A 22,506-nucleotide genomic window follows, 5' to 3' on the forward strand; every position below is an offset into this window, starting at 1 on the left:
TGTGGCATATAAAGAGGATCATTATATTTATTAAAGTATTCATTAACATGCTTTCCTATTTCAAAATAGTTATTAGTAGCACTTTTAATCATGACATCATGGCTACAAGAAGATTTTCCATAGGCATCATAAAGTCAACATAAGCATATTTCTCTTCTATTGTGTAAATAGGAGATTTTAATAATAACATGGGTTCTCATAGATGATAGCATTATCATAAACAACAAGTTTACCATTTTCATCCTCACATAACATACTATTTTCTAAGCATGGAGGATTATCAAGTAAAAATAGGCCATCATCTAGAGCATATTCAGTTTTAGAGTTATTATCACATATTGATGGTGAAGGTGTAAGATCCCACTCTTCCCCAAGCTTAGATGGAACTATGTCTTCTTCATTTTCTTCTTCATATAATATGTTAGTGTCTTCTTGAGTTATGTGGTTTCTCTTATTATAATCAAGAACATATATATTATCAGAAAAGTTGTCTATGCAATGATCAAGGATAATAGTGACCTCAAAATCACATTCATGAGTCTCACCAGTGGCTTTATAAATATCATCAAGGGAAGTCTTTAATTCAAAGGCTTCCATAAAGATCACAAATTGTTCTACTTCCTCTATCCTATAGCTATAAGTATGATAGGAGGCAATTTATGTTGTTCATGGGATCTACATTGGAATTCAAAGTGTTCACCGCAGTAGAACTCACAAGACCTTTCATAATGTGCAAGCAACTCAATAGCAGCATTATTTAGAAATCTTAAGAAACACTTTAGTCGTTGCCCTTCACAAGATTCTTCATATTTCATAGCTATCATGGCATTTTTATATTCATCTTTCAACATGACCCTTTTATCTAGACCAGTAGTCATACCCTAAATATTTTTTATATTTTCCATTTTTATGGGTTTTACAAAAATTGCGAAATAGTCGCACCACAAACATTTCTGGATCCGATTTAAAACTTGCAAGATGGAACAAACTTAACAAATCAGAAACCCAACAGATAAGAGTTTCCTCCCTAACGGTGTTCCGCGGATCTCAAAGCAAATAGACTGATCGAATGGCAATGAGTGTACATGTACCCACATGTACATGTACATCTCCTTTTCCAATAAAAGTATACCACTAAAAAATATAACATCTAAAGTTTTAATGATACATGTTTTGTAATACATACCTTTTATTACATTGGTTACCTTAAAACGTGCAAGGTGTAAACCAGAACGGAGAGAGTATTGTATTTGGTTTAATTAGACTAGTAATTAATTAGAAAAGACCATGTTACCCTTTTAAGTTTTGGGAGGCATGCCTCATGTCTAGTCTTCAGTGGTTCTGCAACAAGTAAACATATTTTTTTGGCGAATGAACAAGTAAACATCTATGTTAGGTCGCTAAAAATAAAACGGCATCTATATTTAACTTCCCCGCTTCTAAATTACTGGTGATCATCCATTGACTGTGCACGACGAAACCAACTACGGATTGGCTGCCAATAAATGGTCTGTATATATTTGGGGTGCACATATTCTTTTGTCGAGGCTAGGCATAAACTCCGGTAGAAAACAAAACAAACAGATACTTGTTGGAGAAGGTGTTGCTAGTTGCAACAGCTCAATTATCAAACTAGTTAGATCTGTTCATGCATTCTAGTTCATCGGTCACGTCTCCCGACAATTTAAGACAAGAGGAACCACACCCAAACCGTAGCTAGCTAGCTCATGAACACCATATATAGCAAGCTAGCTCAACGGCGGAGGCCTGTCTGGCCGGCCGGCGACCGAAGAGACCATCTCGGATATGGCGGAGGACGACGAGGCCAAGTGCTCCGCCGACGTGGCCGAGGGGTCCTACTTCATGGCCGGCGTGCTGGCCATCCTCGGCCTTATGGCCGCCGTCCTCGTCCTCTCTGGCCTCTTCCATTCCGTGCTTCGTCGCGTAGGCCAGCCAAGCATCATCTCGCACATCCTGGTACGAATCTTGGTATTTCTGAGAATCAATTCGCAATTGGGATTCGCCCTGATATGATACTGCGTGCGCATGCATGCAGGCCGGCGTGGTGGTCGGTCCGACGGTGCTCGGTCGCATGGTCGACCTCCGGCAGCTGGGCATGAAGGACGCCGGCCGGGCGCTGGGCGACGCCATCTACTACCTCCGCGTCGTCTTCATGTTCTTCATCGGGCTGGAGATGGACCTGCGCTACCTCCGACGACACTTGCGTGCCTCCATCATCGTTGCCTTCGGCGGCTCCGCGCTCTGCCTCGTCCTGGCCACCATCTCTGGCCCCTTCTTCTACGGCCTTCTCCACCCAGGGCAGCGCACCTTCCAGCCCGAAAGCCTTTACGCCTCCACCGCCCTCTTCATGCTCGTCCTCACCAGCACCGCCTCGCCCGTCCTCATCCGCATCGTCACGGAGCTCAAGATCACCGGCTCCGAGACCGGCCAGCTCGCCATCGGCACCGCCTTCGCCAACGACATCGCCAGCCTCGCCGCCATTAGCATGATGGTGGTCAGTCCAACCACCTACGACAAGGACGGCAAGCCCTTGCCACCGCCCAACCGGCTAGTCGCGCTGCCGGTGGTGAAGGTGATCATGTTCCTGTGGATGGCGTTCAACGTGTGGGTCTCCGTGCGCATTATGGTATGGATGACCAGGCTGGTCAACAAGACCAAGCAAGGGAAGCAGTACATCAGCAAGTACGAGCTGTTCGCCATGCTCGTGCTCATCGTCGGCCTCTCGCAGCACGTCCAGCTATTCGGCTACAGTGCCTCCATGACCGCCTTCATCATCGGCATCACCACGCCGCGGGAAGGCCCCACGGCGCGCACGCTTATCGACCGCCTCGCCTACCCCGTGCACAGCATCATCATGCCCCTCTGCTTCAGTACCATCGGCGCGAGGCTCGACTTTGCCAAGATCAACTGCTTCACCCCCACCCAGTTCCTCTTCGTCGTCACCTACACCACGCTGCTCAGCACGATCGGGAGGGTGGTCGGCACGGTTGTAGCCGGGCGGATGATCGGCATCCCGGCGAGGGAGACGCTCGTGCTCGGCTTCCTGCTCAATGTCAAGGGCTACGCCGACATCCTCGCCATCAACCTGGGTGACTCGACCGGGATCTGGAACGGCGCGGCGCAGGGCGTGCTTCTCCTGTCCTCCATCATCACCACCTTCATGGCCGGCCCAGCGTCGGCCGCCATCGTCCGCCAGCAGCGCAGCGCATTCCAGTACCGCTCCCACTGCCTCCAGCACCTCAAGCTTGACCAGGAGCTCCGCGTTCTCGTCTGCGTCCACGGTGCCGGGAGCGTGCACTCCATGCTCACCCTCGCCGAGCTTTCCAAGGGCGCCACGCCTGTTGCTATATACCTCCTCCACCTCATCGAGCTAATGAGCTCGCGCAAGTACGCCATCACGCACTTCTACCACACCGGCGACGGAGCTGACGAAGAGGACGATGACAGTGGCCGATGGGGCTACGCGCCGGTAATCGACCAGGTGGTGGCCGCCGTCAACGGCTTCACGAACGGCACCTTCATCCCGGTCCGGCAGATGACGGCCATCTCCAGCCTCGAGACCATGGACGCCGACGTATGCAACGGCGCGGAGGACGCACGCGCGTCGCTCGTCGTCGTGCCATTCCACAAGGAGCAGCGCTACGACGGGCGCATGGTGTGCCGCCACGACAACCGCCGAGAGCTCAACCAGCGGATCCTGCAGAGAGCGCCATGCACCGTCGGGGTCCTCGTCGAGCGCCGTCTCGGTACCATTGCGGAGAGGCAGTCTACGGCCGCCGAGGGCGGTCCCAGCAGGTCGGCAGATGACCCCGCAGGCGAAACGCACAACGTGGTGGCCGTGTTTCTCGGCGGGCCGGACGACAGGGAGGCGGTGGCGTACGCGACTCGGCTGGCGGCTCACCCATCGGTGACCGTGATGGTGACGAGGTTCCTTCCAGCGGGAGCGAGCGTGCACAGCAGCACGGAGGTGATGTCTCCCGGGCCAGGTGGCGATGATCACCTAGTGACCGTGGTGGTGGGCGAGAAGGAAGAGGAGGCCATGGCGGACGAGGAGTTCATGGCGGACTTCTACGCGAGGTTCGTGGCACCGGGGCATGTGTCTTACACGGAGAGGTACGTGAGCAACGGGCCGGAGTTGGTGGAGTCTCTGTGCTCCATGGCCGGGATGTACTCGCTGTTCGTCGTGGGCAAGGGTGCTGACGGTGGCAGCGCGGCCGTCACCCAGATGACGAGCGGCATGGGAGGCTTGTACGAGGAGTGCCCGGAGCTAGGACACGTGGGGGACCTCCTGTCCTCGGACGACTTGTCCGGCTGCTGCGCCTCGGTGCTAGTGCTTCGGCAGCACAACGTGCGCCAGAGGATGAAACAAGATCCCAATGGTGTCGACGATGGCCTCAGATGAGAATGCCAACAATACTGTAAAGTTAGTCTACAGTATATGTGTATAACATAGATAGTCTTACTTCCTCCATGGTATCTAGATAAAGTTGAGACACCTATTTTTAGAGGGAGGAAATACTAACAATTGAAACAGATAATCTCACCACCACACGCAGGCCTTTGCAACTAGACTCGATGAACTTACAGGGCTCATCAAATCATCACAGGTGTGCCCTGGCTTTTCTCCAATACTAAGATGCTTCTCCATGTCGCCCTCCTATTATCCTCACATCGACCAAGAGAGACGCCATCTCTCTCCGGATGAGTAAGATCTTAGAACTTGCCTAAAGAAGAGGGTCATTAGCCTCGCTATCATCGAGCGTACGAGAATAAAACAAAATGAAAGAATAGCCAATATTAAGGAGGGTGATGCCAACACTAAAATTTTCCATTTAAGGGTGAACGCTAGGAGAAGAAAAACCATATACATCGCCTAAAGCACAATGGTCGATGGGTGACCGAACATGAGCATAAAGAGAAAATCATCCATGATCACTTGAGAGCCTAAATTTGGGCAATGTTGCCATTTAGGGGATCAAATAACCTTTCACGGAGGAGGAAGTGCTTAAGGCATTAATCAAATGCCTTCTAACAAAGCCCCGACCCCGGCGGCTTCACTAGTGCCTTTTTCAAGAAATGATGGGGACTCATAAAGGCGATGCCATGAGAGCCATCCTTCAATTTAACAACCTCCTAGTTGCTCATCTCCGATAGCTTAACTCGACCAACATTGTGCTTTTACCTAAAAAGGAGGAGGATGAGGAGGTCTCCGAGACTCCGACTATAGTCCCATTAGCTTGATCCACAACATTGCTAAAATCATTGCCAATATGACAGCCCTCCGGCTTGCACCGCTCTTGAACGACCTTATTTCCAATGCTCAAAGCATGTTTATAAAGAAGAGAAGTATCCATGAAAATTTCATGTATATTCTTCACCTTGCAAGAAGACTCCACAAAAGCAACATACCAACGCTCCTCTTCAAGCTTGACATTCACAAGGCTTTCGACTCCGTTAGATGGGAGATCATCCTGGAGATCCTCAAGAGGCATGGATTCCCACCAAAGTTTTGAGATTGGATCACCGCTTTGTTTTGCACCTCCTCACCGAGGGTCCTTCTCAACGGGGTCGCCGGCTTGCCTATCAAAAGCATGGGAGGGGTCTTATGCAAGGAGACCCCCTTTGCCCGCTCCTCTTCATCCTCACCATTGACCCCCTCCAAGGCATCCTTTAGTTGGCCACTCAAGATGGGCTCTTGCAAAAGATAAGAGGGAGGGGCACCATTGTTAGTACTTTGTTTTATGGTGCCTAACAAAGAGGATATCTGCAACCTTGCTTCCATTCTTGCAACCTTCGGCGAGGTGACCGCTCTTCATACAAATTTCCAAAAAGTATGGTGGTGCCTATTAGGTGACCTTGACGAGGTGCTTAGTAGTTCTCCCGATCTGCCCCTCCTTCCCTATGATGTATCTTGGCAGCTTAAGAGGGTGGATTTTCAATCTCTTGAAGACAAGATGGCCGGGAAGCTTGATGGGAAGAACATTAACGCGACCGAGCATGGAGCCCTTGTCAAGTCCGTCCTCACCTCTCAAGAGATTTTCCACCCCACTCCTCTCAATGTTCCGTTGGGTTGGCTTGCTTGTATGAACAAGATCTAGTGTGCCTTTTTATGAGCCGGTACCAAGGAGGTTACTGAGGGAAAGTGCAAGCTAAATTAGGAAGTGGTTTGTAGGCCTACTTGTCTTGAAGGTTTGGGATCCTGGGAAATTTGCAAGGGCCCTTTGTTTGAGATGGCCTTAGTTTGAATGGTGGGATCCTAATAAGCTTTGGGTGGGTATGGGTAACCCTTGCAATGAGGTGGACATAGACCTTTTTTTTAATGCCGCAACTACAATCTCAATTGGCGATGGTGAATAGCACCTTTTGGGGACTTACCTTGGCTCAATGGGACGAGGCCCAAAGAATTGCCCATCTTTTCTATAAGTATCAACGAGGAAGCAATAAAATGTAAAACAAGCTTTGCTCAACAATGCTTGGATATCAAAAATCAAGATGCATGCTAACTTGACTATCCCTCACATTCATGAGTATCTTATGCTTTGGTGCCTACTCAATATCGTTCAACTCCATGAGGAGATCGATGGCACAATTGTTTGAAACCTCACGGCTAGCAGCGAGTATTCCTCCACCTCGGCTTACAATTCCCAATTTTTTGGAGCCACGGTCACAAACATGAACAAGTTGGTGAGGAAAGCATGGGTGCCCCAAAAAATAAATTCTTCGTGTGGCTAGTTTACCTGCAAAAGTTTACACCTCTTCTTCGTACTGGTTCGGGCTTCTGTTCATTAGGACGCGTGAGTGGACCTTGGACCTCTCCACCAAATCTTAATCGAGTCAGGCAACTCCAAGAGCAGAGTCGAACTTGGACACCTGCTCGGGAGAACTGAAGACTGAAGAGGTTGAGGTCTTGAGGATGCACCTGTTCGGGTGAGCTCAGAACAGCGCCACAACTATCCTTGAACCAGGCAAGTAGGAACGAGATGGTGTGATGTCCGCTGGCGCTGACGGTGCAGCGAACGAGAGCACCAGAATGAGGCCGTCAAACTGCTGGTGATTATCGTCGAAGCATCGAAAAAGGAGGCCATCAAACTGTCGACGGAAGAATGCCCTGTCATGAGACGCGGCAAGGCATAGGCAACCCATGGCTCGTCCAGCGTAGCCCAGATGAACAGGAGGCTGCGGCAAAGGGCCTAGATGATGGCAACGCTGAAATCACATGCTCTATTTCATAATTGGTGGTAATATTACCTTGCATTATCACTGTTTCTCTTTCCAAATTACGAATGTGGGATCAGATGCCTTTTGTTGGAATAGTGTCCAGTTGCTTTATGTGATGGCAACGCTGAAATTACATGCTGCTCTATTTCATAATTGGTGGTAATATTACCTTACCTTGTCACTGATCCTCTTTCCAAATTACGAATGTGGGATCAGGTGCTTCTGTTGGAATAGTATTGTCCAGTTGCTTTATGTTTGAGTAAATCTAGTCCTTGCATTCTAACTGGCAGGCAAAAGGGCCACTTTGACCGTCATGAAGCTGCTGCCGCCTCTCATTCATCACCACTTCACAGCTCCGCTCCTCTCCATGCTGCGACAGTGCGACACAGTGAAGGTGCAGCGCTTGCACATCATTCTCGGCATGCTTGACAGCTTAATGTTCAGCAATAATCCAGGGTTGGCTTCCAAAGTGCCCGACAGTAACATTTACAAGGGTAGGAACTAAGAAGGGAGATGAGGGGAGAAAGATCAGGATACTTCAAGTGGAAAACCTAAGCTGCCTCTATAGTCTATACTCAGAGTGGCAAATCCTCAGCTACCTTCTTCTGAACTTTTGAGGAACAAACAGCAGTCAAATTAAACATCATGTCCAAGCAATAATTAAGTCTGAGGTAGTGTAAAATTCAAGTGTTCCAATGCTGCAATACACGGGACCTGATTACTTGCAAGTTGCAACACTAAAAATTTGTCTCAATGCAAATATCAAAGTGCAGCAAACCAATCATTATCACAAAGCAAGCACAAAAGGGCAGCTCAGGTGAGATATTCTATAAAACAGAAACATGAGGGTGTCATATATGTATAGAATAGTTTGATTCATTCTTGGGCCACCATCAATGCCAATTTTAGAGACATGTCTATTATATCAGATATCAGAAGCCATGGGAAGCTGCCAATTTTCCTAAGCATTAGTGCAGATAGCAAATGGTAGTTGCAGCTTAAATCTATGTTATCTACCATAACAGCAGTCCATAATTCTCTTCAAGATTAATTCATCCGCCAGGACACACCTTAAGAACTGAAATGAACATGTGTAACTAATACTTGCTCAACTGTTTTCAATGTGACATTAGGTACTCATCGCACAAAGAAGTGCAATAGTAAGTATATAATATCAAGCAAAGCATGCAAATGTACCCAATCTACTTACTCAATTGTTTTCAATGGATGTTATATGAAGTATAATATCAAGCAAAGCATGCAAAATGACACCCTCCATTTTTATTTGTTGATCTCAATAAATCTCACTACTAGCACGAGAACATATTACAGGTTTAGCCCCTCCAATTTGATTCTGCAAGTACATCAATCGATTTTTCTTCCAAAACTGAAGATAAAAGCTCAATTTTGCCAATAAAAAACTCTATGCGGACAATTTGAAGGAACACGGTTCAAATTAGCTCCAAATCTCCCATTACAATAACATACTGCAACAGCTTGTTGGTTAAGTTTATTCCTCAATCAGAATACCCAACAATTATGAAAGAAGCATCTATGCTGCCAACCCAAACCTCCCCCAGATTTGATCCCAAAAAACAAACCTCTGACCTCGACGCCCTCATCAAGGAGCGGCCGCTACTCCTCAAGCTGCTTGAGCTCGGCCTTCAGCTGCTCCATCTTGAGCCCCATGGACCGGCGGAGCTTGTCGGCGTCGGCGGGCGGGACCCGGGCGAGCAGCGCGTCGAAGGCGCCGAGGACCTCGCCGGCGGCGTCACGCGCGCAGGCGGCCTCCTCGTTGAAGTAGACGGTCTCCTTGCTGTCCATGGCGGACTCGATCTCCTCCCGCGCCTCGGCGAACTTGCGGTTCACCTCGTCCACGTCCTTGCCGTAGTCCGTCGAGAAGGCGCGGCGGTATCCAGGGAGGAGAGCGCGCCCCAGCGAGAGCGGCAGTGGAGAGGGTGCCGCATTCGTTAGGGTTTGTGGAGCGGCGGCGGCGGGGCGGAGGAGAGAGGCGGCGGCCCGGAGGAGGACGCGAGGGTTTCGGTGCATCCTCGCTTGCGGGGGTTGTTTCGCTTCCTCCTTCTGAGACTTGCAGTGGGGGTGTTTTCATTCTTCAACTTCTTGTTACTCATATGTCCCTTGTATTTTGATAAATCATACTGTATTTAATTGACATATACTACCTCCGTTTTGAAATAAGCGTCGTAATTGTGTCTAGTCTAGAGATAGACGCACTTTAGCGTGTAGATACATGTATATCTAGAAAAAGTTGTAACACTTATTTTAAAACGGAGAGAATATATGTTAAAAACAGTTTGTGTGGGACCTTTCAAGTACGACAAAGAATTATTAGTATTAGTACAATTAATTTTTTTGAAAATTTATAGCATTGAAATTGGAACTAAAAAGATAATCCTAGAATTCCATGTGTTCTCTGAATTTGGAGGTGTGTTGATTTTCAAGAATGCAAGTCTTATGATATGTTGAAAATCTTTTATGTTAAATGATCATTCACGTCTTAAATCGTATCTAATGCCTAAAACTTGAATATCATGCATGACATCATTTAATTTAGTTTGTACACCCAAGGGCCTCGAAAACTAGGTTCTAGGTTCTTTGTAAAACCTTTCTATCCCATTGCTTATAAGTTTACACTAGATAACGGATATGTACTAGTTATTGGTGAAACATTATCACTTTGATGGTGAAAGGCTACTCCCTATGTTTCATTGTATCTCTCAACAACCTTTCACATGCCACGGGTTGGGTGAACCTAGTAGTTTCATTAACTGATCTTAACAAGGAGAAAAAAAACCACACGCTAGGAACCGTTATAAAACCACATGCATAACGCGGCTTAGTATTAGAAGACATGATTTTCTCATCTACAACTCTCATCAATAATATTTTTATCAAAATATTGGTCTAAGAAACTAAGAGATTTTAGAGTTCATTTATATCTTATAAAAAAAGCCCAACATGCATAAACATATGGCATCTTTGCAAACTTATACACAAAATGGTAATGTTTCATCAAAGCAATATGCCATCTTCCCTAACTTATATCCAAAAGACAGTGGCAACGTTTCATCAAAATAATATAACATATTCGCAAACTTGAACACAAAAACCGTACAAAACTTGCATTATAGCCTGGTTGGATATGCAAAACTATCAGTAGTAGATCTGTTGGTTGGCTAATTGAGATTGTAGCCCCAACCCACATAGATTAAAATAATGAAGATATGGGCAAAAATTAATAGGGTGAGGAGAGTAGTGGTGTTATTGGTGGATGGGTGTGATTCATGCGACTGAGGAAGAACGTTCTCGCCTTTGGACTGAACATTACGGAAAAAAAAAAGTTTGTCCATACTACATTACCACTGCAGAAACACACACATTTGCAGCAACCGGAATAGTATATATTTACTATACATCAACTACAACTACAATTGGTATGTACAAACACAACACTAGATGTAACATCGCGCACAAATGGTAATGCATATGCATGTCAGCATCAATATTGACTAGTTGTCGTTGTCAGACCAGGTGATGGCCAACTCACCAACATTCTGATCAAGCCCCAAGGCATTCCAGACCGCTGGTGAGGCATCGACGATGTTGTTCTGGCAGGGTGGCTCGTAGTTGTGCTCGTCGTCGCAACCATACACAGAATCACACTCGTCCACCACCTTTGCATACACAGAGTTTCCATTGGCAGTGATCTTGATGCGGTGGCCGCAACGTGCCATGTTCTTAAACCACCCGGTGGAGAGCGCAACAACCATCTCCTCATCGCTATGGTAGGCATTATCGCACTCTGACGGACCACCACCATCCTTGCCCTTCTCAAAGCTATTGAGCGTCAAGACGGCTTTGGTGCTCGAAGTCACGGGAGGCGAGCAGTGGTACTGAGGGTACCTCTTACCGTCCTCACAACAGTCTGGATCATTGCTTCTCTCGCAGTGGCCAGCCTTCCCAGGTAAGTAGCCACTGGCTTGGCAGGCGCCGAGGCTAGGGCGGAGGGCTGATGTGATGTAGGAGGCGGAGAGCGTAACGAGGAGGAAGATTGCCATGGTGACTGCGGCTGAGCTAGTGGCCATATTTGCTTGCCAAAACTCTTGCTCACTCTGTTCTTGGTTTGTTGTGCTTTGGTAGGAGTGTTAGCCGTGGGTGTGCTTTTATAGTCGGTCTTGCCACTTGCTATGGGCCAGTTGACACGGCAATTCAAACGATTAGCTGTGGCTGTGCCGTGTCGAATGGATTAGATTGATGTAGTCAATTGCTTCGTTTGCTGGCCGCAGCGGTAGGATACTCGCAAGTAACTCCGGACTGCCCGGGTCTCGCACGGCAGCCTTGCTGCTATCCAGAAGAAATGGAGTCGTATTTTTCATACTGTACAGCAATTGTAAACATCAAACATTCTTCTCACAGGCAAAACTAACGCTTGGACTGTTATCGTTTCATGGAGCGCCAACTTCATTATATTTAATCCATTGATTCTTGTTTTACAGCTATGCTTCATGGCAGATATTAAAACAACACGTCTCTGCAATCGCGAGTTGAGCCTATCGAGAAGAATGATATGACAAACATGGTTCCCATGCCCATCGATGTTTCAGCTCTCTTGCTGCGCTGGTTTAGGACTCTGACCTCAATTCAGACGATGGGGCCTAATGAAACGGCGCGTTTCTGCCCGAAAGGTCATTTCCTCCATTTGAGGATTAGCTGATGAGCTAAACATACAGGGAATTAGTTACAAGCAAGGTTTAAAATAGCGTGCTAAAAGAAATAGAGGCGACAATCACGAAATACGATGCACGCTATATCCGTTAATAGTGTGCTACGTTTCAAATAGCGGTTTGAAAAATATCAGATAAAGTGTAAAAATAAAGGATTTCAACCCAAAATGACAGATTCATACACACAGAATCACATACAAAAATAGTTCTCCAATTTTTTAGAAGTCTAACATCAATATTTTACGAGGCAACGCCATAGTATAAATTATTTACTAAAAATTATCAGTATTACCGATATTATCTTCTGATTCAGAAGAGGAATCAAAATATTAAGGTTCACCGCCACAACAAACAAAAGGAAATTTCTTGTTTCCTTAACGAGAAAAACTCAAAACCTTCTATCAATAGGTTGTAGAAAATAGCGAGCTAACACTATATATGATGTTTTATCGCTATATAACATGTTGTTTCGCAAATAATGTCATAGCGAGCAAAATTATTAAAATTTAGCATGGACTGTTAAAATATGTATAGCGCGCTATTAGCAAAGAAATAGCGGGCTATTTTAAACCTTGGATACAAGAGACTCATGTTATATTCCATTTTCCCGTATAAAACTGTTGCACCTGTATCGATACCCTAAGAGCATCTCCACTCGTCCCCCCGACGAGGCCCCCGGCGAGCGTTTTTTCCATCCGGACGGCGTAATTCGGCTCAGTCGCGCCCCCGGTTCCTCGTTTTCGTCCGGATTTGGGCCTAAATTCATCCGGCGATCCCACGCCACCCCCGGCCCCCCGGGGAGCTCTCGGGGACTCCGGACGAGTGAAAAGCGGGGAAGGGCCCGATCTATCGGTGACTCGACGCACGAACCCACCGCCACGTCGCTCAAAATCTCCCCCACCCCTCGTATCTCTCTCGCCGCCGGCACCACCCCGCCGGCTTGCTGCCCAGATTCCGCCGCCCCTCCTTCCCCACCTGCCTATATTCCGCCGTGTTTGGACGACGGCCTATCTGGCTGCTCTTCCGCCGGCCTGTTTTCCGGCCTGCTTGCTCGTCGTCGCTCGCGGCTCGGGTTGCCTCGACCACGCCCGTCAGGTGTTCGTCCATTTGCCTCGCCGGCCATGGACTCGGACGAAGAGGAGGGGCAGATGTTCGTCGAGCTTATGCAAGAAGAGATGGCAGCAGCCGCCCAAGACGACGAGCACATGATGATCCTTGGTTGCTTGGCAAGCATGTACGCCGGACTGGCAACTCGTCGACGTGGTGGGTCGGCACGAGGTCGCCGGAAGTGCAAGCCGAGACAGCGAATGGAGGGCTACTGCATGTTGTACGCCGACTACTTCGCCGACAATCCATTGCACGGTGAGAGTGTTTTCCGGCGTCGTTTCGGGATGAGCAGAAAGCTATTTCGCAAATTGTGTATGCCATCCGCCACTTTGATCCCTACTTCGGATGCAAGGCGGATTGCACTGGTTTGGTTGGATTTTCGTCACTGCAGAAGTGCACCGTGGCTATGAGGATGCTGGCGTATGGAGCTCCCGGTGATACTGCAGATGACTATCTTCGGATGGCGGAGTCCACCGCCCTTGATTGTTTCTACCGGTTCTGCAGGGCCGTCATAGCAGTGTTCGGGGACTATTACTTGAGATCACCCACTGTCGAAGACACTCAGAGGATCCTTGCAACAAATGAAGCTAGAGGTTTTCCAGGGATGCTTGGAAGCATTGACCGCATGCATTGGCAATGGAAGAACTGTCCGTTTGCGTGGCAGGGAATGTACAAGGGTCACAAAAAAGGCTGCACTGTGATACTTGAAGCTGTGGGTACCCATGACCACCGAATTCTACACTCTTTCTTTGGTATGCCTGGATCCAACAATGACATCAACGTCCTAAACTGCTCCCCGGTCTTTTCCAAGCTTGTTGAGGGTCATGCTCCCCGGTGGACTATGTGATCAATGGTCGGCACTACAACAAAGGATACTACCTTGCGGACGGTATCTATCCAAAGTGGGCAACATTTGTGAAGACTATCTCCAACCCCGGCACCCCCAAATTTTGCGAGTTTGTCAAGAAACAAGAAGCTTGCCGAAAAGACGTCGAGCGAGCATTTGGTGTCCTCCAGCAGAGATTTGTCGTCGTCCGGTTCCCCGCTATGACTTGGTCCAAAGATCAGATGTGGGAGGTGATGAACTGCTGTGTGTGCCTACACAACATGATTATTGAAGATGAGCGAAAGCATCCGGTTCCTCTGGCTGAGCAAGAAGCACCATATGAGAGAGAGGGTCCTCTTGCACAGCCTAATCACCAGGTGCCTCCATCATGGGCCGCCTTCATTGCTATGCGCCAGGAGATTCGAGACTCTACAATGCATCAGCTGCTGCAAGATGATCTGGTGGAGCACATATGGAGGCTCCGAGGCAACGCCAACGCCGACGCCAACTAGTCTGTCTTAATTTGTTTGAAAAATTGTGTGCTTCATTTGTTTCAGCACTTGTTAAACATTGTACTGATTATCGCCGAATTTGTTTCAGCAATTTTCGTACTCTTGTTTGCCGAACTTGTTAAATTTTATGTTGAATTTGTTTGAAATATGTCAAATGGTCGAGGTTGGGGGTTTCCTGCCGGGGGACGGCTGGAACTTCGGCGCTCCCCACGCCAAATCTTCATCCAATCCGGACGAAAATTTCGCCGGATTTGGGCGTGGGGAGCGCCAACGAGTGGGGATGCTCTAACTATCTAGAACTATAACTAAGTATGGTACAGTTCGCTCAGGTAAGGAAAAATAAAATCTGAGGTATCATTTTCTAGATAGGAACTCAGTCTGAAGTTCTTCTGCAGCTATCTTTTGACTCCATTTTGGCTGATACTATAACATTATTGATAAAATTCTTGGCTGGGAACTCATCCGGCACAAGGCTTGTGTTACTTCTGTACAGGTCGAATTGCACGTCTGCTACTTCTTTTTTGTCTAAAAGTGCATATACAATGCCCTGCAAAGAAGAGACACACACAAAAACCATAGAAACTTGCATGGTGGACTGGTTGCATATACAAAACTAGCAGTAGTAGATCTTGATAGTATGTCGGTTGGGTAATTGAGATTGCAGCCTAACCCACCATAGGTTAAAATGGGGAAAAAAACGGGTTGCTCCGCGTCGCTCCCCGCGGGCGACCGGGGCGAAAACCTAGCTTCTCCCCGCCCCCCACCCTCCTTCCTCCTCTCCTCCCCGCCGCCGCCGGCGAGCGCCGCCGGGCAAAGCCCGCGTGGTGCCGGCGGCGGCGGGCTCTTCCTTACCCGCGCGCGCGGGGCTCTGCGCGGGGCAGATGCGGCCGGCGGCGGTGCTCTTCGGGGCGTCCGGGACTCGGTCCGGCGGCGCGGCGGCAAGGCATGGCGACGGCGGCTCTCGGCGAAGGCGGTGGCGGCGCAGCGCGAGCCAGGGCAGGCGGCGGAGCGCGGCGTCGGAGGGGGCAGGCTGGCGGCGCGGCGCAGGTCGGGCCAGTTGGGTCCCGATCTGGGCCTGGCGGGCACTGTCCATGGCCAGGCGGGCCAGGGTAGGGCCACCGCCGGCGGGGCACCCTCCGGGCTGCACTGCGGCTGGATCTAGGTCTGGGCCAGGTGGGCCCAGATCTGGCGGCCCGGGCAGCTCTGCGTTCGTCCCCTATTTTGCTCGGGCGGGTCGTCGGATGCTCTTGCTGGCGTTCAAAGGCGAGTTCTTGGAGGCCGACAAAGCGACGGGCTTGATCGGCGGCGTGGTGGCGTCGGCTACGGTGCAACTACGTCCCCGGGCGTTGCGGCGGGGGTGCTCCTTTGCGGCGGTGTGCGGTCTCGGTCGCGGCCGTCTTGCGAGGAGTGAGGTCGCGGTGACGCTGCTCATGGCATCCGCCTAACACATGGTGGTCCGGCCGGTGGCGGCATGGGTTGGCACGGCACGCAGCTACGGTTGGATGGCATCGGCGACGTGGGCATAGCAGCGCGGCAACACGGCTAATGGGGCTCGATCCGGGCCTGGCGGCGGTCGGGCCTGATCTAGGCCTAATTGGTAGTGCTACCACGTCCGGACGGTGGGCACCCTGTGTGCCGGAGGGCGGATCCCCTCCCCTAGCTGGCGCTGGCCCTGATGACTGTTAGCTATGGTGTTGGCCTGCCCTGTCCATTCCGTCAGCGTTTCGCGTGTTGGCTAGGTCATGGGCTCGAGCTCGTGGGAGGCCGGGGCGGCGGCCCCGGAAGGCGGGCTGCACGGTTGGCTCTACGGCGGGCAACGTTGCGGTGGTGGTGGTCCCACTCTTCGGTCATGGGGATGGCGTGGAGCGGACGATGGGTGTTCCTGGGGTTGGCGGCGCTTCGGCTTTGGTAGCTCCCAGATCTTGTTTCGGAAACCTACCTCGGTGGCTGCGGGCGGCTAAGTTCTCCGGGCGTGGTGTGAGGATGCTTCCGGGCGAAAGCTCGGCGCCTCGGCGCCGGCGACGGCGATGCTCGCGGGTGTCGCAACCCTCTTGGGGGCGTCGTTGTGGGTATCCTCCCCGCGGGACGGCTCCGGGTGAAAACCTAGACCTTGCGGTCTCGGCGGCGGCGGCGTGATGCGTCGTTACCCTCTTGGGGGCGCCGTTGTGGAGCTCCGTTGCAACTCGGGCCGTTTTCAATGTCGCCGCAAGTTTTGGTTTTCGTGTTCTTTTTTGTTTATCCTTGATCTGCTTTGTAAGAGGTTCTCCTCACCACCTTGTATCGGTTCGGCCGTTGCGGCTTTATTTATAAAGCGGGGCGCAAGCCTATTTCGAGGAGGTTAAAATAATGAAGAAGAGGCGAAAATCAATATGGTGATGAGAGTAGCGGTGTTATTCGTGGATAGATGAGATTCATGCGACTGAGGAAGAACACTCTTGCCTTAGAACTGAACATTACGAAAAAAAAAGATTGTACTAACCGGAATAGTATATATTTACAATACATCAAATACAATCCGTATGTACAAACACATCACTAGATGTAAAATCGCACACAAACAGTAATGCATATGCATGTCAACATCAATATTGACTAGTTGTCACCGTCAGACCAGGTGATGGCCAGCTCACCAACATTCTGATCAAGCCCCAAGGCATTCCAAACCGCCGGCGAGGCATCAACGATGTTGTTCTGGCAGGGTGGCTCGTAGTTGTGCTCATCGTCGCAACCATACACAGAATCACACTCGTCCACCACTTTTGCATACACGGAGTTTCCATTCGCAGTGATCTTAACTCGGTGGCCGCAACGTGCCATGTTCTTGAACCATCCAGTGGAGAGGGCAACGACCATCTCCTTATCGCTATGGTAGGCATTGTCGCACGCTGACGGCCCGCCTCCGTCCTTGCCCTTCTCAAAGCTATTGAGTGTCAAGACAGCCTTGGTGCTCGATGTCACCGGAGGCGAGCAGTGGTACTGAGGGTACCTCTTACCATCCTCGCAACAATCTGGATCGTTGCTTCTCTCGCAGTGGCCAGCCTTCCCAGGTAAGTAGCCACTGGCTTGGCAGGCGCCGAGGCTGGGGCGGAGGGCTGATGTGATGTAGGAGGCGGAGAGCGTAACGAGGAGGAAGATCGCCACGGTGACTACGGCTGAGCTAGTGGCCATCTTTGCTTGCCTGAACTCTTGCTCACTCTCTCTTCTTGGTTTGTTGTGCTTTGGTAGGCTTGATTGTCAAGTGTTAGCCGTGGGTGTGCTTTTATAGACGGTCTTGCCACTTGCTATGGGCCAGTTGACACGGCAATTCAAACGATTAGCTGTGCCGTGTCGAACGGATTAGATTGATGTACAGTATGTCAATTGCTTCGTTTGCTGGCTCGCAACTCCGGACTGCCCGGGTCTGGCACGGCAGGTCCGTGCCGTACCTTGGCTGCTAATCAGAAGAAATGGAGTCGTATTTTTCATACAGCAATTGTAAACATCAAACATTCTTCTCAACAGGACAACAGGCAAAACTAACGCCTCGCCTGTTATCATTTCATCCAGCATAACCTCACCTTTTTACTAACTTGTTCCAACTTTATTACTATGTATTTGATTCAGTGATTCTTTTGTTACAAGTATGCTTCACGTCAGATATTAAAACAACACAAGTCAGCAACCGCGAGTTGAGCCTATGGAAAAGAGTGACATGACAAACATGGTTGCCATGCCCATCGATGTTTCGGCTCTCTTGGGGTGCTGGTTTAGGACACTGGCCTCAATTCAGACGAAGAGGGCTAATGAAACGGCGCATTTATGCCCGAAAGGTCATTTCCTCCATTTGAGGGATGAGCTAAAAGTACAGCGAATTGGTTACAAGAGACTCATGTCATATTCCATTTTCACGTATAAAAATTGCTGCACCTGTATCAATACCCTAACTATCTACAACTATGACTAAGTATAATACAGTTCGTTCAGGTAAGGAAAAAACAAGATCAGGAGTATCATTTTCTAGATAGGAACTCGGATCTGAAGTCCTTTTGTAGCCGATCTTTTGACTCCATTTTGGCCGATAAGATAACATCATTGATAAAACTCTTGTCTGGGAACTCATCCGGCACAAGGCTTCTATACGTATCGAATTGCTCATCTGCTTCTTCCTTTCTGTCTAAAAGTGCATATACAATGCCCTGCAAAGTAGAAACACAGCACAGAGAATTCACAACAGGGTCAAAATGAAAGGAGCCTGAAACCCAGGGCATATCAAAGTCGCAATGCTCAAGGAATACCTGGCAAAGATGAGGTCGAAAATCCCGGGGGTCCTCGTTAATAAGATTTTGCAATTTCTCTGATGCAACATCCAGGTCGCCCTGTGATGTCGGTAATTTCATTTAGAGTTTTTTTAAAATATATATATACTATGTAATCAGAACCTGGGTATCATTTGTTACCTTGACAACATGCATCTGTGCAATCAGAAGCTTTATGTTGCGCTCTTCCGGGACCCTTTCTTCTGACACTGCAAGTTGCAAAGCTTTCTCCAGCATCTCAAAAACAGTTGGACCTTCGTATCTTTTACTCATACACAGTGCGAGTCCCTGCAAGAATGGAAAATGTTGATTGTTGAGTCAGGAAAACAACAGCTATGCTTGTAGTTCTAGTACCACATGAAAGAATACACACAGTAAAGAGTGAGTTAAAGTGTAAAATAATTTGGCAAATGTTGAGGGTCAGGAAAACAACAGCTATGCTTGTAGTTCTAGTAAACACAGTAAAGAGTGGGTTTAACTTGTAAAATAATTGAGTATTATTAATGGACAATAGAATGTACGAGGTATCCATGTTATTAAATCAGAATGGCTAGTTGCAGCACTGCATGGTGCACGTCGCAAGAGGACTGAAATAAAAATGCACATCAAACATTTCTTAAGTACAAAAAGTGCTTGGTTATATCGTGTCTATATCAGATACAATCATTTAAACTACTCCCTCCGATCTATAATAAGTGTCAAGGTTTAGTTCAAATTTGAGCTAATCTGAACTAAGACCCCGACACTTATTATGGATCGAAGGGAGTACACAAAATGCAAGGCCAATTTGTGTTCTCTCTATCCAATGCAAATGTGCGGACCGGCACCAAAGACAATTCTGGAAATGCTAGCATCCATGCTCATGGAAGTTGAACTACCCCAAATGCAAGGTGAGGTGTTTCTTCTCTCTCAGTCCAATGCAAATCTGCGGATAGGCACAGAAAACTATTCTTCAAATGGTAGCATCAAGCTGATCAGATTTGAACAACACAAAATGCAAGGCCCACCTTTTGTTATCTCTGAACCCAATGCAAATCTACGGATTGGCATCTTAAGAATATTTTTCAAAATCCAAGCATTCGAGCTGACCACCTATCGACAGTATGAGAAATTTGAATTGGTGTTTTTCCTTCAGCATCGAAACAAAATTCGCATCCACAAGTTGTTGCAACTTGAGAAAAAGTACTACAACGATTCGCAACAAATGCTCATGGTACAGTTACTCTTCTCCTGGATTTGCCACTTCCAGTACCAATTTCATTTCCCAAATTTTCCTAATAATGCTCTTAGAATATGAGTGTGGCGTTTTGGAGGCCGAGCTACATGTAGCAGCTCTTTATTTTCGAATACTCGGAATTTCTATTTTGAAGTTTTAAAAAAATACGAAACAAAATTGTGAGGTAGCCAATGATGTATTCTACAATGGTGTAAAATCTCAATGCAAACTAATTTATATTCTAGGCTACACGAAACTGGCAAAATCTGACAAATTTAATAGTATTGAAATGTGCACTATTGACTATAAAATTTGTCAGAATTTGTATTTTTGTGTAGCCTAGAATATGAAGTAGTTTGTATTGAGATTTTACACCATTGTAGTATAAATCATTAGCTATATGTAGAATTTTGATTCGGATTTTTTGAATATTTGAAACATAAATTCTGAGCGTTTGCAAATAACATGGCCAATTTAACCATCATATCAAAAAGAGCAAACTACTGATGAGAAAGAAAGCGGGTGCTGCTGTACACTCACATGGAGAGCCCGGACGAGGAGCGGCTTCTCGGCGAGGACCTCCTGGAAGAGCCGCTCGGCCTGGGCGAGGTCCCCCTTGAGCTCGTGCAGCAGCGCCTCCATGAGCCGCCACTCCACCTCGCCGGGCTCGGCCACCCGGAGCTGCGCCGCGTACCCCAGCGCGCCGCCCCAGTCCTTGCGCCGCATCCTGGCGAACAGCAGGCACTTGAGCGCGGCCACGTCGCCAGGGTCCTCGCTGAGGACTTCCAGGTACATCTGGACCTCGTCGTCCTCCTCCTCCTCTTCCTCGTCGTCGCTTGGCTGCATCCAGGCCGCCTCCACCTCTTCCTCCTCCTTCTCAAACCACTTGGCCTCGTCCTCCTCCGCTTCTTCCTGCTCCTCGTCGCTGGGCTCCTCTTCCTGCCCCTTGGTGTCTTGCGGTTGCTGCGTAGGCGGGGGAGGGGCGGCGAGGGACGGGAGGGGGCGCCGAACGCCGGAGAGGGCGATGAGGGAGGCGGCGAGCAGGAAGAGCAGGGTTCTCGAGGCGGCCGTGATTGAGGAGAGGAGGTTGGAGGTGGGGATCTTGGCAGGAGAAGAGCAAGAGGTGGAGGAGCGTCGGCGTTCGGGAGGATGAAGGGAGCAGGATGGTGAGCGGCGCGGTTTGGAGGGGAACGGAGCTGAGGGAGCGGCGGTGGGCTTGCGGCGGACGGGGAGGAACGAGGTGCCAGTGGCGGACAAGAAGCTCGTCGCCATGGCGGAGCTGAGGCCGCAGCGAGGAGAAACAGCCAATGAGCCAGACAGAACAAGCGGATTGCAGTCAGTGGCAGAGTGCTTCTGGAGTGGCACGTTCCACTCGGATTGCCGTTAGTGGCACAGAGCTGATGGAGTGGCACGTTCCACACGAAAACAAACACGTTCCTGTTTGTTTACGGTTTTCCAATAACAGTAACTAAAGACCAAAAACAGTTTCAAAGTTTCTAACGGCTTGCACATCTATATTCTGGGATACCTTTCCAGGATTTATCTCTCCAAAGCCTCTGTAATTGTTATTCTCAAGAGTGACATGCTCCTATCTGGGTGGCAGGGCCGGTGCCTCCCAATTGGGGGGCGTCTGATACTCGTTAACTCTGTCCTCACGGCCATGCTCGCCTATGCTATGGCCGCCGGACTCCTTCCGGCTGGGGTCGTTGAGGCTATTGACAAGCGTCGCAGGGCCTTCCTCTGGATCGGAGAGGAAACTTGCCATGGCGGAAACTGCAAAGTCGCCTGGAAGGATGTCTGGGCCCCAAAAAATCTTGGGGGGCTCGGCATTCTCTCCATCCAATCGCAAAATTCCGCCCTCTTAACAAAATTCCTCATCAAGATCCATTATGACACCTCCACCCCCTGGGTTGTTTGGTTCCGCCGCCGGTACAGCTGGAATGGCTCCAGGGACCTCGGGGACACACACCACCTCGACACCCACGTCTGGAAGGACATTATCGCTGGTCTCAAGGTTTTCCGTTCCGTCACCAAGGTCTCTGTAGGCAGTGGTGCCTTGACAGCCTTCTGGGCCGACCATTGGACTGGCGACGCCACCCTTCAGGACCGCTTCCCTGACCTCTACTCCCACTCCACTCGCATAAACATTAATGTTGCCATGGCTCTGACGTCCGACTTCCGCGGCACCCTTGGACTGCGCCTCTCGCTTGCCGCGGAGACCGACCTTCGTACCCTTGCAAACGAGCTCACCTCTGTGGTCTTGCATCGCGACTTCCCGGATGACCGCTGTGACCGCCTCACTAACAAAAAGCTCTCGAACAAAAGTGTCTATGTCAATTCTTTCAGGCATTTTCAGATTGACGAGGTTGCTGATAAGGTTTGGAGGAGTGCTGCCCCTCTGAAGTGCAAAGTTTTTAGCTGGCTTGCCCTGAAGAAGCGTCTCCCGACCAATGAACGCCGATTTCGCCATTGTCTCAGTACCACCGCTACCTGCCTCTCCTGCTCCCAAGATGAAGACACCGACCACATGCTGCTGCTCTGCCCCCGTGCCTGGGAAGTCTGGACC

The 22,506-nt window shown here is 49.2% G+C and overlaps 4 protein-coding genes across 4 annotated transcripts; 1 reads left to right on the top strand and 3 right to left on the bottom strand.

Annotated features, from left to right (window-relative positions):
* The first annotated feature begins 1,806 nt into the window (after positions 1–1,806).
* On the top strand, positions 1,807–4,423 carry LOC124646640 (cation/H(+) antiporter 1-like). Its single transcript, XM_047186733.1, has 3 exons — positions 1,807–1,977; positions 2,057–3,988; positions 4,049–4,423. Exons 1-3 carry the CDS (start codon positions 1,807–1,809, stop codon positions 4,421–4,423), a joined length of 2,478 nt encoding a protein of 825 aa, XP_047042689.1.
* A 4,251-nt stretch (positions 4,424–8,674) lies between these two features.
* On the bottom strand, positions 8,675–9,318 carry LOC124649663 (embryogenesis-like protein). Its single transcript, XM_047189258.1, has one exon. It carries the CDS (start codon positions 9,286–9,288, stop codon positions 8,875–8,877), a length of 414 nt encoding a protein of 137 aa, XP_047045214.1. The 5' UTR covers positions 9,289–9,318; the 3' UTR covers positions 8,675–8,874.
* Positions 9,319–10,769: 1,451 nt separating this feature from the next.
* Positions 10,770–17,597, bottom strand: LOC124646641. The gene is made up of 2 exons (XM_047186734.1): positions 17,023–17,597; positions 10,770–11,391 (listed from the first exon to the last, which is right to left on the bottom strand). Exons 1-2 carry the CDS (start codon positions 17,595–17,597, stop codon positions 10,770–10,772), a joined length of 1,197 nt encoding a protein of 398 aa, XP_047042690.1.
* Positions 17,598–18,209: 612 nt separating this feature from the next.
* LOC124646642 (protein SLOW GREEN 1, chloroplastic-like) lies at positions 18,210–21,602 on the bottom strand. Its single transcript, XM_047186735.1, has 5 exons — positions 21,597–21,602; positions 20,481–21,311; positions 18,866–19,012; positions 18,704–18,784; positions 18,210–18,604 (listed from the first exon to the last, which is right to left on the bottom strand). Exons 1-5 carry the CDS (start codon positions 21,600–21,602, stop codon positions 18,419–18,421), a joined length of 1,251 nt encoding a protein of 416 aa, XP_047042691.1. The 3' UTR covers positions 18,210–18,418.
* Positions 21,603–22,506: the final 904 nt, after the last annotated feature.

This window comes from Lolium rigidum, chromosome 4 (assembly GCF_022539505.1).
Source record: "Lolium rigidum isolate FL_2022 chromosome 4, APGP_CSIRO_Lrig_0.1, whole genome shotgun sequence".
NCBI classification, from domain to species: domain Eukaryota; kingdom Viridiplantae; phylum Streptophyta; class Magnoliopsida; order Poales; family Poaceae; genus Lolium; species Lolium rigidum.